At 44.2% G+C, this 12,816-nt stretch overlaps 2 protein-coding genes across 6 annotated transcripts in view; one reads left to right on the top strand and one right to left on the bottom strand.

The window, feature by feature from the left end:
• LOC139536562 (nuclear receptor coactivator 3-like) overlaps window positions 1-7,381 on the top strand; it is a 43,948-nt gene extending 36,567 nt beyond the window's left edge. For 2 of the 5 annotated variants that reach the window (XM_071337183.1, XM_071337184.1), the window contains 11 exons: window positions 106-232; window positions 381-614; window positions 732-962; window positions 1,069-1,186; window positions 1,363-1,534; window positions 1,650-1,967; window positions 2,120-2,221; window positions 2,352-2,580; window positions 2,819-2,987; window positions 3,081-3,300; window positions 6,946-7,381. In XM_071337183.1, the coding sequence (XP_071193284.1) occupies window positions 106-232; window positions 381-614; window positions 732-962; window positions 1,069-1,186; window positions 1,363-1,534; window positions 1,650-1,967; window positions 2,120-2,221; window positions 2,352-2,580; window positions 2,819-2,987; window positions 3,081-3,300; window positions 6,946-6,978 (1,953 nt within the window). In that variant the 3' untranslated portion in view covers window positions 6,979-7,381. Of the gene's footprint in view, window positions 1-105; window positions 233-380; window positions 615-731; window positions 963-1,068; window positions 1,187-1,362; window positions 1,535-1,649; window positions 1,968-2,119; window positions 2,222-2,351; window positions 2,581-2,818; window positions 2,988-3,080; window positions 3,301-3,432; window positions 5,275-6,945 lie in introns of those variants that run through there. The other 3 variants (XM_071337187.1, XM_071337186.1, XM_071337185.1) reach the window with 3 other exon arrangements.
• Window positions 7,382-11,069: 3,688 nt separating this feature from the next.
• LOC139536563 (DNA-binding protein inhibitor ID-1-like) lies at window positions 11,070-12,340 on the bottom strand. The gene is made up of 2 exons (XM_071337188.1): window positions 11,831-12,340; window positions 11,070-11,612 (listed from the first exon to the last, which is right to left on the bottom strand). Exons 1-2 carry the CDS (start codon window positions 12,185-12,187, stop codon window positions 11,577-11,579), a joined length of 393 nt encoding a protein of 130 aa, XP_071193289.1. The 5' UTR covers window positions 12,188-12,340; the 3' UTR covers window positions 11,070-11,576.
• Window positions 12,341-12,816: the final 476 nt, after the last annotated feature.

Raw genomic sequence — 12,816 nt, 5'->3', positions numbered from 1 at the left:
TGTGCCCTGCCTACGGTTAATTACTTTCTATTATTTATTCAGCAAAGAGCAGCTTGTTAATTTATTCCACTGTTAATTAACAGTAACATTTGTTTTTCTTCCCAGTTGGAAACCCTGGAGACAATTCTCGGAGGCCGCAGGAACTCCAGCTCCGGGTTTAATCCCGAGCCGGACTCCGGAGCAGGAAAAGAAGGGGGAAACCAGCAGGGAAATGGCCCAGACAGTTTCCATGGTATACTAGCATGAGTGGATTCTAATTTAAAATTTGACTAGATCAGTCCAGAAGTGCTAATATGTTGGCCATTTAATTGACTGTTATGCATCCTTACTATAGAGTGTTTGTCCTTGGCCTGTACTGACCCTTCTGCTGTGTCTTCCAGATGTGGAGAGAGGAGCCATGCTGCCTGCCCGGCGTGGGCCCCTCCAGAGGGCTCTGTCAGTGGACGCTAAACCCCTGGTTGGTGGTGGATGCCTGGCAGGGAGGAGGAACGTTCCCTGCCCCACGCTCATCAAACAGGAGAACGTGGAGGCACACATCCGGCCAGGCATGACCAACGGCTTCCCTGGACCAGGAGGCATGGGTGTGTGTCCACTACGGGGCGGTGCCGGCACAAGTAACTTACCCCCCAGTACTACTCTTCCCAGCTGACTGGAACAGTGTAAAAGCTACAGTTACTAGACTGCGTCTAGTTCATGGATAATAACTGTGCTGTTTGTGTGTTCCCCTGGAGGTATGAACAGGGGTATGGGGATGCCACAGCGGCCTCCCATGGCAGGGCAAGGTGACTGGGGGATGCCCAGGTCCAGTGGAAGTCCTGTGGGGGTGCCAGGTCACCCCTCAATGGGCCGGCAAGGGATGGACTTCAACTCCAAGGGCATGATGAGAGGCCCCATGGTCATCAGGTCCAACAGTTTACCTGGCAACACCAGGTCTATGCTGCAGCAACAACTCATAGAAATGGGTATGTACTGACGCGTGTCTGTGTAAATATTACCAGCTGTATGTGTGTTCTTCCTGTTGGTGGATGTTTGATTGGTTCATGCTGAATAATTCTACTGCCTCTATAGGTTCCAGTGAGGTGAATATGGGGATGAGTCCCTTCAGTGGGCAGGGTCCTCCACCTCTGTCCCCCTCCTGGCCTGACAGTGCAATGGGAATGGACGGACCACCAGCTACCACAAATAGGTGAATAACCATCATCATCCACACACACACACACACACACACACACTTGTACACACTCATCTGTTCGCTCTGTCTCCTATTAACCCACGTGGTGTGGAGTACATTGCCTCCTCGGTATATAACAAGTGCCTGCACTAACCCCCCCCCCCCCCCCCCACCTCCTTGTTGTGTACCAGGCGTCAGTTTGGGAACCCCCTGGATGAGCTCCTGGTGCCGCCCTCCACCAGCCAGGGGCAGAGTGATGAGCTGGCGCTGCTGGACCAGCTGGACTCTCTGCTCAACAACACTGATGTTATCGCCCTTGAGGAGATCGACCGGGCCCTGGGCATCCCCGACCTCGTAGGACAGGTACCTTATGAGGACATTTGGAAAACATAGTTCGTCCTCTATCTACAGTCCCTATAAACCATGTGACAAGAACCACACTGTTATATTGACCATGTCTGACCTCTCTCCCTCCCAGAGTCCTGGTCCAGAGCAGCAGCCAGGTCCTGGCCCAGGACCAGACACCTCCATGGGGATGGAGCAGAAGCCCATGTATGGCCAGGGGTACCCAGGACCCCCCTCCATGGGCATGCAGTCAGCCTATGTGGCCAACCCCATGCAGGGCCAGTCCCCTTCTGGCTTCAACCCCATGAACCAGATGGTGGCTCAGGCAGGCCCAGGGGGCTTCCCTGGCATGGGGGGAATGAGTCACCCCCGCGCCAACATGAGACCCCGCATGATGAGTGCCACCAAGCCCCTCCGACTGCAGCTGCAGCAGAGACTACAGGGCCAGCAGGTATTGGCATATGACACACATGACTTAGAAGTTGCTGAAGAGGCTATATTTGATTGTGATAGGTCTAGATACAGAGCCACGTATGAAAGCAGGCAGGTGGGTGACCTATATGGATGGCAAATGTGAGTAACTTTTGTTCTCTCCCGCTGTAGTTCATGAACCAGACCCGTCAGGCCATGGGCATCAAGATGGAGAATGCCGCTACAGGAAACCCTGCGACGCGGCCTGGGATGGAGCCCGGCATGGGCGGTCAGGTACACACCTTCCACATCATGCTCCATTTAAAATCAACATCTGGTAGGGCAGACCACCGCAGACACACACTGATGAAACCCATGCAGTACTTGCAGTCATTTCAGTGTTTTCCCCTGTCTGCTTGGTCAGCCTGGCTTCTTGAATGCTCAGATGATGGCTCAGCGCAGCAGAGAGATGATGACCATACAGATGAGGAGACAGCGGATGATGATGCTAATGCAGCAGCAGCAACAGGCTGCAGCCGGAGGCTTCAGCCCCCCACCTAACGTAACGGCCCCTGCAGGCATGGACAACCCCATGGCAGGACCACCCATGAACCAGCCAGGACAGCAGCAGTTCACCTACGGTGGAAACTATGGTGATCTATCTGACCTAAATTCATATCATTCATATTATTTACTAGCCTTGAGTCTCCTACGTTGACTATTCTCTAAAATAGAAGGCTATGTACTTCTAACTCTTTCCCCTTCTGACCAGGAGTTTTTCCAGCCATAGGTGTTGTAACGTAAACTGACTTCCTCTCTTTCTAACTGTTATTTCTAACCAACTTTACAATGCAGACATGAAATAAGACCTGTTTCTGGCTGTGCTTACAGGAATGAACCAGCAGGGAGACCCCTCGTTTGTAGGCGCAGGCAGCAACATGATGCCAGGTCGCATGGGAGGGCCTCAGAATCCCGTGATGCAACAACAACCCCAAGGCAGCCCCATGTACCAGTCAGCAGACATGAAAGGCTGGCCACAGGGTGGCATGGCACAGAACAAGTATGTCTGATACACTGATATAATGGCAAAAAACACTCCCATTACTTCCTTCTCTATCTCCTCTACTTTGTTCTTTATACCTCTGTGTTTCAGCTCATACCCCCAGCAGCAGTTCACCCAGCAGGGGAACCCAAGCCAGTTTGGGGGGCCCATGATGATGAATGGCTCCATGGGCGGGCCAGGCCCAGTCAGTGGTGCTGGTAGAGCACAGATGGGCCAGATGCAGGGCCAAATGTCTGGGCAAATGCAGGGGCAAATGCAGATGGGCACGAACTCCATGGGAATGGGCCGAATGCCAAAGGGACCTGAACAGGTAAATAGTTTGTCATTTGTAAGTAAATAAAGATGGTTATAAAGGTCACAACTTCCCAGTAGTTATTTTATAGCTCAGCCTGGAATGTGTGAATTTATTGTGACAATAGCCTACATTTTGTGTCATTTACAGAAATATTGCTGAAAACGTATGTAATCAATAAGAGCCTTCACCAGGAAGGCAGCAGAGACTACAGTGCACCACCTGGGTGGGTGGGAGATGGCCTGGCCAGGGGCCACCAGACACAGCTCCAAGATCTGCTCCCGCCACTGTTCTCAGACCTGTGTGTAGAGAGACTCGAAAGAAGCCTCAGTGAGAATGAGAGACTGAAATAAAGATACCTAATGCAGCCTCTCACTGTAGGCTTGCTTCTCTCTGGAGGAGTATATGAGTGACTTAGTTCAAGAAGACGCCATGCTTTCTCTTCCTCTAACCTGTGGGAGTGTGATCGGCGTCCTGCCTTCTACACCAGGGGAGGCCTCTGTGTGTGTTAGTCGGATTCCGTTGCAAAACATTTTGCAACAGATACCGTTTACTCTTGGAAGCAAATGGAACAGAACTGAGGGACCTACCTGAATTTGTCCAATAGAAACTCTTGTTTTTGTTGCAAAAATGTTTTCCGTTTGGAGTAAACTGTTTCCGTTGCGAAATGTTTTGCAACGGAATCTGACTAACACCTCTTGACCCCTGGAGCTAGCTGTCATGCAGTATTCAGCATCAACACTGGGAAACAGAATATATTTGGGAACAGGATGGGATACGGTACAACTAGCTATGGCTGCACTTTACCAGAAGGCTTCTATGTAAAAGGATTGTTGCAATATTTCTTAGTCATTACAGCCTTACCAGAGATTCAATGCATTCACAGCATTGGTTTTCTTTTCCTTTTATCCTTTGGATGCGCCTCATTTTATTTTTAAATCATCAGGAGCTGTAAGCACAGGTTATTTCTATATATTATGCAGATTCAAGCAATAAAACCTCTATGCTTTAAACGTGAACTGAGCGTCATGAACTCCTTAGCAAACGGTGCTCCAGTATTGGATCAAATTAGTCACAAATGTATTCTATGTGAATACAAATTGTAAATATGCTATAAAAGTATCATACATGCTTTTTATAGATAACTTTTTTTGCACAGTGTAAGACTTGGTCAAATTCTAACTCGTCTTTGTCTAGAAGGTCAATACACTTTTAGTTTGCAGTTAATTTGAACCTTTTGGACCATGTTGAGTGAGGGTGTGGGTTTCCCATTTTCCACTTGTCCTTGTCCTCTGAACATGTTTTTTTATGTGATAAAAGCCATCTATTTCTTTTTAGAAGCACTTTTATTTCTGATTTGGTGTGTTGACTGTTTGGAACTTTTGAAATGATCAAAAGGTTTGATAGTGAATGAAGAAAGGACAGTCCCTCAAATGAGCAGATGGTTGGCAAGCTGATGTGTAGGAATTGGATGTAAACATTGTAGAAAAAGATGGGATGGGGGGGACAGTTTCAGGAGTTAACAAGGGACTGTTCCTAAAGTAGTTCTTGTTCCTTCCCTAGCTCTCGCCTTCATCATTTCCCTTGACTGTTACTCTTCACTTTCTGAGAAATCTACCTTAGCAGTGCGCAATCCAAAGATATTTTTCCAGTTCGTTGTATAGCTTCTGACGTTGACGGTGTACAATTTTTATCTATGCATTGTATATGCAGACAGTTACCGGGTACATTTCATGAAATGATAAATGCATATTTTGATTTTGTACTGAAAGCATAGGGGACTGCGTGTTGTTCAGAGGCAAGTGGGTAGCTAACGGTAGCAGTAATGTCTGGATGTATAATTGACTGGCAAAGTCCTTTTCTGTGGAAGAGGAATACCATATGGAATTAATTTCTTCTTTTTTTTTCTCAATATACATTTTCAATGTCTCGTTTTTAATTACTTAATAAAATTACCTAGGTAGAATTTTAATAAAGAGCAAAAACAAAGGATCTTTTCACCTGGGAATTCTTATTTTGTTTCTTTTGTTTTACAGGATGTATGACAGTTTCTTTCGATTTTGATGTAAATGCATGTTTATTTAAACTCATAACTCATAACTCCCAACTGTAGTTTTATTTTATTTTTTGTCTGCCGTTCATTAATCAACAATTGAGGGTTGTCTATTGAGGCATACCTCATCTCTGGATCTTGATGAACACCAAGAATACTGGCATGGGGTGGAATGAGCTGGAGAAGGCTGCCCATAACAGAGTGCGATGGAAAATAATCTTCAATGTCCTATGCTCACAAAGGATCGACGAGCCTATGTAATTTAGTGATGCCTCATTTATTAAAACACATGATGTGCACCCAAGGTTCAAATCAGGGTTCAGAATTGTCCTTCTCATGGAGCACTATCAGCAGGGAGCTCTTATCGCACCTCCGTCCTATTATTATTATTATTATTATTATTATTATTATTATTTATCTGCAGTCACAGATAATGGTCAATGCTTTAATTCACATTCATGTCATATTTCAGAGGCAACCCAGATATACAGTACTGGTCAAAAGTTTGGACACACCTACTCATTCAAGGGTTTTTATTTTATTTTTTACTATTTTCTACATTGTAGAATAATAGAGACTATATCAAAACTATGACATAACACCTATGGAATCATGTAGTAACCAAAAAAGTGTTAAATAAAAAATATATTTGAGATTCTTCAATATAGCCCCCCTTTGCCTTAACAGCTTTGCGCACTTGGCATTCTCTCAACCAGCTTCATGAGGTAGTCACCTGGAATGCTTTTCAATTAACATGTGTGCCTTAAATTAATTTGAGCAATTTCTTTCCTTAATGTGTTTGAGCCAATCATTTGTGTTAAGACAAGGTAGGGTGGGCATACAGAAGATGGCCCTATTTGGTAAAAGACCAAGACCATATTATGGCAAAAACAGCTCAAATAAGCAAAGAGAAACGACAGTCCATAACTTTAAGACATGAAGGTCAGTCAATCTGTAAAATTTCAAGAACTTAGAAAGTTTCTTCAAGCGCAGTCGCAAAAACCATCAAGCGCTATGATGAAACTGGCTCAAGAGGACCGCCACAGGAAAGGAAGACCCAGAGTTACCTCTGCTGCAGAGGATAAGTTCATTAGAGTTACCAGCCTCATATTCGGCAATTACCTGCACCTCAGGTTGCAGCCCAAATAAATGCTTCACAGAGTTCAAGTAACAGACACATCTCAAGATCAACTGTTCAGAGGAGACTGCGTGAATCAGGCCTTCATGGTCCAATTTCTGCGAAGAAACTACTACTAAAGGACACCAATAATAAGAGTCTTGCATGAGCCAAGAAACACGAGCAATGGACATAAGACTGGTGGAAATATCTCCTTTGGTCTGATGAGTCCAAATTTGAGATTTTTGGTTCCAACCGCTGTGTCTTTGTGAGACGCAGAGTAGGTGAACGTATGATCTCTGCATGTGTGGATCCCACTGTGAAGCATGGAGGAGGAGGTGTGATGGTGTGGCGGTGCTTTGCTGGTGACACAGTCTGTGATTTATTTAGAATTCAAGGCACACTTACTCAGCATGGCTACCACAGCATTCTGCAGCGATACGCCATCCCATCTGGTTTGTGCTTAATGGGACTATTATTTGTTTTTCAACAGGACAATGACCCAACACACCTCCAGGCTGTGTAAGGGCTATTTGACCAAGAAAGTGAGTGATGGAGTGGTGCATCAGATGACCTGGCCTCCACAATCACCCGACCTCAACCCAATGGTTTGGGATGAGTTGGACCACAGAGTGAAGGAAATGCAGCCAACAAGTGCTCAGCATATGTGGGAACTCCTTCTGTTGGAAAAGCATTCCAGGTGACTACCTCATGAAGCTGGTTGAGATTGCCAAGAGTGTGCAAAGCTGTCATCAAGGCAAAGTGTGGCTACTTTGAAGAATCTCAAATACAAAATATATTTTGAGTTGTTTAACCCTTTTTTGGTTAGTACATGATTCCAATGTGTTATTTCATAGTTTGTATGTCTTCACTATTATTCTATAATGTAGAAAAAAAAAATAATAATAAAGAAAACCCTTGACTGAGAAGGTGTGTCCAAACTTTGACTTGTACTGTACAGTTGAAGTCGGAAGTTTACATACACCTTAACTAAATACATTTAAACTCAGTTTTTCACAATTCCTGACGTTTAATCCTAGTACAAATTCCCTGTCTCAGTTAGGATCACCACTTTATTTTAAGAATGTGAAATGTCAGAATAATAGTAGAGAGAATAATTTATTTCAGCTTTTATTTCTTTCATCACATTCCCAGTGGGTCAGAAGTTTACATACACTCAATTAGTATTTGGTAGCAAAGCTTTTAAATTGTTTAACATGGGTCAAACATTTCAGGTAGCCTTCCACAAACTTCCCACAATAAGTTGGGTGAATTTTGGCCCATTCCCCCTGACCGAGCTGGTGTAACTGAGTCAGGTTTGTAGGACTCTTTGCTCGCACACGCATTTTCAGTTCTGCCCACACATTTTCTATAGGATTGAGGTCAGGGCTTTGTGATGGCCACTCCAATACCTTGACTTTGTTGTCCTTAAGCCATTTTGCCACAACTTTGGAAGTGTGCTTGGGGTCATTGTCCATTTGGAAGACCCATTTGTGACCAGCTTTAACTTCCTGACTGATGTCTTGAGATGTTGCTTCAATATATCCACATAATTTTCCTGCCCCATGATGCCATCTATTTTGTGAAGTGCACCAGTCCCTCCTGCAGCAAAACACCACAACATGATGTTGCCACCCCCGTGCTTCACGGTTGGGATGGTGTTCTTCAGCTTGCAAGCGTCCCCCTTTTTCCTCCAAACATAACGATGGTCATTATAGCATAACAGTTCTATTTTTGTTTCATCAGACCAGAAGATATTTCTCCAAAAGGTACGATCTTTGTCCCCATGTGCAGTTGCTAACCATAGTCTGGCTTTTTTATGGTGGTTTTGGAGCAGTGGCTTCTTCCTTGCTGAGCGGCCTTTCAGGTTATGTCGATATAGGACTCGTTTTACTGTGGATATAGATACTTTTGTACCGGTTTCCTCCAGCATCTTCACAAGGTCCTTTGCTGTTGTTCTGGGATTGATTTGCACTTTTCACACCAAAGTACGTTCATCTCTAGGAGAGAGAACACATCTCCATCCTCAGCGGTATGACGGCTGCGTGGTCCCATGGTGTTTATACTTGCGTACTATTGTTTGTACAGATGAACGTGATACCTTCAGGCATTTGGAAATTGCTCCCAAGGATGAACCAGACTTGTGGAGGTCTACTATTTTTTTCTGAGGTCTTGGCTGATTTCTGTTGATTTTCCCATGATGTCAAGCAAAGAGTCACTGAGTTTGAAAGTAGGCCTTGATATACATCCACAGGTACACCTCCAATTGACTCAAATGATGTCAATTAGCCTATCAGAGGCTTCTAAAGCCATGACATAATTTTCTGGAATTTTCCAAGCTGTTTAAAGGCACAGTAAACTTCTGACCCACTGGAATTGTGATACAATGAATTCTAAGTGAAATTATCTGTCTGTAAACAATTGTTGGAAAAATTACTTGTGTCATGTACATAGTAGATGTCCTAACCGACTTGCCAAAACTATAGTTTGTTAACAAGAAATTTGTGGAGAGGTTGAAAAAACGAGTTTTAATGAATCCAACCTAAGTGTATGTAAACTTACAACTTCAACTGTATATATTTTACTGCAACAAGAAGTATAAAGGTTTTGGAGTGATCTTTGAACTGTAAAGAGTGGTGTAAATCCCAATAACATTGCACAGTGCATGTTTTACACATGAGTCCTGTAGTCAGATTGCTGCTTCACATGGTACCAGTTTATAGCCTGTGAATTAACCATGAATAAGATTGAGACATATGATGTCCTTTGGGTGGTATCTGAGTTACAAAGACTGTAGTCCACCGAGCGGCCACATGGGAGCGGTATATTATAAGGCATTCCAAAAAACATAGACTAACAGGTTACACACTCGTTGCCTGGCTGGCTACCCACCCAAACTCCTAGATAAAGGATAGAATTAAAGCAAATATGCAATGTTGGTCATATCATTGTATTATATCACTGTGTAGGATATGCCCTATCTGTAGCCTATCCAACATTTTGAGGTAGAATTATGTAAGAGGGCTCGTAAACTTCTCTGAAAGAATATGTGATTGAAAAGTCAAATCAAATGTGAAAATATCATTATTGGAAAAATATATGTATAAAAACACTGGCATATGGGGCCTCCCGAGTAGCGCAGCGGTCTAAGGCACTGCATTGTAGTGCGTGAGGCGTCACTACAGACCCAGGTTCGATCCCAGGCTGTATCACAACAGGCCCGTGACCGGGAGACCCATAGGGCGGCACACAATTGGTCCAGCGCCTTCCGGGTTTGGGGGGGCTTTACTTGGCTTATCGCGCTCTAGCGACTCCTTGTGGTGGGCCGGGCGCCTGCAGGCTGACTCTGGTCATCACTTGAATGGTGTTTCCTCCGACACATTGGTGCAGCTGGCTTCCAGGTTAAGCAGGCGGGTGTTAAGAAGTGCGGTTTGGCGGATCATGTTTCAGGGGATGCATGACTCGACCTTTGCCTCTCCCGAGCCAGTTTGGAAGTTGCAGCGATGAGACAAGATCGCAATTGGATATCACAAAATTGGGGAGAAAAGAGGGTAAGATAAAAAATAAACACTGGCATATTTAATCCAGAACTAAGCATAGACCTAAATAACACACACATTTAATTTTAAATAGTCACACTTATTTAGTTTAGTTCTATGTTTCTTAACACAAATATAAAAGTGAAAAGTATATATTAATAGCTGTATGTCTCCTATGTGTGAGAATATAATCTATAACAGAGAGTGAGTCTCTTTCTTGGCAGAGCGCCTGGCCCATCTGCGGCCTGGCTCGTGGAGTACTGTTTGTTAATGTTTCAATCAGCTGTGTGTTGAGGAATGTGGAGCTATTTAACCTGAACTTCCCCAGGTGTGCGGAGGCGCCGCTCAGTCTGGGCCCCGTCGCCCTCCCCTCCCCTGCCCTTGGCACAAAGCTATCACACAAACACAATCACACACTGGCCGTGCCTCAGAACGCCGGGGCTGCAGCTGTGCGCATCGCACCGCAGGGAAATGGGAAAAACATTGCACCAGGGGAGACAGAATAAATCTTATAAAGAATTGCCGATTTAACCCCTGCCCTTCCAAAATAGAAAAGGATCCTCAACTAAAACACAATTATTGATTTCAGTGTTTTATAGTATATCCCAAATTGTTATCTATTTTTGATGAATTCCTGATTAGACCGAATACTTGCCTATACCTTTCCTAATGTGTTTGACAGTGAGTGCATAACCTTTTATACAATTCTGCACATATTTTCTGCATGCTAGTTATCATTGTCAATATCCGTCAAGACATTTTGACTCAACACTAAAGACTTCGCCGTGTTATTTGATATGTTAATGAGGCCTATTAAAGCAAAGTACAAGTTAACTGTTAAGTCATTATGTAGGCTACCAGCGGTGGTCCAATTTAATTTCAGGAGCTGAGACAGCTAATTCTGAATAGTTGATGACAGTTCAGGGAATGTTTGTTTCCCTCTTCTCTCAGCCTGTGCATCATCTTATGTGCACTTGTAAACACTATAGTAAATGTATAATGGCTAATTGTAAATGTGATGGGGAAATTATATGTGACACACACACACACACACACACCATAAACACCAAAAGCCATGTTTAAAATAATTGCCTTGTTTTAATAAAAAACACCATGAAGGTACATTGTAAAAAAAAATATATATATTTTTCACATAGTGTGGCATTGTAATATACAATACATTTTGTCGCTCAGGATACTGAGAAAATGAATACATTTTATTTTACAAAATTTTGAATTTCATACATGTTTTACAAAACGTAAGAGAAACGTTGTCTTTCTTGAGAAAGTCAACACAACAACAGGCGAAGCTGTTTGCAGTAATTGCCATGGTCCAATGACTAACACAGTCTATTAGGACCCACTAGTCTCCATGAGATCAGAGACCTCGGGATGGATCGAATGCCTTGAGTGACAGTTCCTCTCTTCTTGAGAATGTCCATCAAAAGTATTTTCTAGCATGGGAGTTTGAAACTTCCCTACTTGGCTCAAGGTTTGTTTGTGATCTAATGTCACATAATGTAACCTTGTTCTTTCTTCGCGGTGCTCGCTCTGGAACGATACATGTGGCGATGCTCCGAGAGGTCTAGCGGCACATGATTCTGTCATCCGAGCATCCATTCTGGAGAGAGAAGATAAAAACGTTAGGTCTGTGTTTGCTGTGAAAGTACTTGCCTACTAGTTTCAATGCAACATAACTTTTTTCACTGTTATAAACCAACTTTACGCATGGCTACAGACTATTCATATTCAGGCTACTTCCAACTGTTAGGTCAGCTATCGGGAGACACTAGGTAACTCTTGCAGAAACTCATCAAGATATGTCAGAGTGATATTTACCTCGACAGTGATGCTTGCCAGCTCTGCATTCAGGGTGGTCAGAGGTGTGCGGGGCACGCTGCTCTGCTGACGACTTTTCTCCGGCTCATCCAGCTCGACCTGCAGGTCCCAGATGTAGTCAATGACGTGCTGGAGGATCTCCACCTTGCTGGCCTTCTTGTTGGTAGGCAGAGTAGGTACCAGCTCCTTCAGCTTGCTGTAGCAGCTGTTCATGTCTTGCAGAAAGACGGTCATCTGCTCGTCCAGCAGCGGGATCTTGCATTTGGAGATGGACAGGCTCTGGTCCGCGAGGCACCGCACCATGTCCTCGCCGCCAACCTTACTCTTCAGTGCGCAGGTAGGTCCGACAACCTTCATATTGGCTGATGGTGTAGCTGTAGTTTCCAAAGATAATGAAAAGATGATGCGTAAAAGCTATAGAGATTACCAAAGGCTCCACAAGTATTTTTAGTAGTCTTGGGAATATTGTCTCAGTAATGTTGACAGTTCTCAACAACGCACGAGTGTACCGCCTTGAATTTATAGGACTAGGACTTGGAGGCGTGCCCAAACTTATCCTGTTTGCGGAGCGAGGGCCTATAGCGCAGCCGTGTTAGCGTTAGAAGGACGTTTCACAACTGTTTTCTTAGCCAATGAGAGCGTGCGCCTGATTTTAAGGATTTAGAATATGTTTGAGAAGGCGTTACAAATGGAAACAAATGTGTATTTTTACGGCTGATTGGCCTATGTGGGAATCCAGCTGGCCATGGCTTGGGGACTCTGCAGGTGTAGAGTGCCTGGGGACACTGAAGGGTTGGTGTTATGTATGGGTATGGGGGTATATGTGCTGTGTGTCGGATGGGATGAATGGCTGGTGATAATAACCATAGCGCCTTGCCCACCCAACAGTTAGAGGGCACCTTAGATGACCACGTTATAAACGTGCCATAAATGAAGAGATATTCAGACTATTAATAATAACTGGTTTATTACCATTGGGTATAGTG

Source organism: Salvelinus alpinus, chromosome 12, assembly GCF_045679555.1.
Source record: "Salvelinus alpinus chromosome 12, SLU_Salpinus.1, whole genome shotgun sequence".
NCBI classification, from domain to species: Eukaryota; Metazoa; Chordata; class Actinopteri; order Salmoniformes; family Salmonidae; genus Salvelinus; species Salvelinus alpinus.
The sequence above is the reverse complement of the archived record's forward strand: the minus strand, read 5'-3'. Positions and strand labels throughout refer to the sequence as shown.

Excerpts from the sequence above, each read along its gene's own strand:
- LOC139536563 (XM_071337188.1), bottom strand. The coding sequence starts at position 12,187 with ATGAAGGTTGTCGGACCTACCTGCGCACTGAAGAGTAAGGTTGGCGGC. Across the intron at positions 11,613-11,830 it reads TGGCAAGCATCACTGTCGAG|AATGGATGCTCGGATGACAG; the intron begins GTAAATATCACT and ends TTCTCTCTCCAG.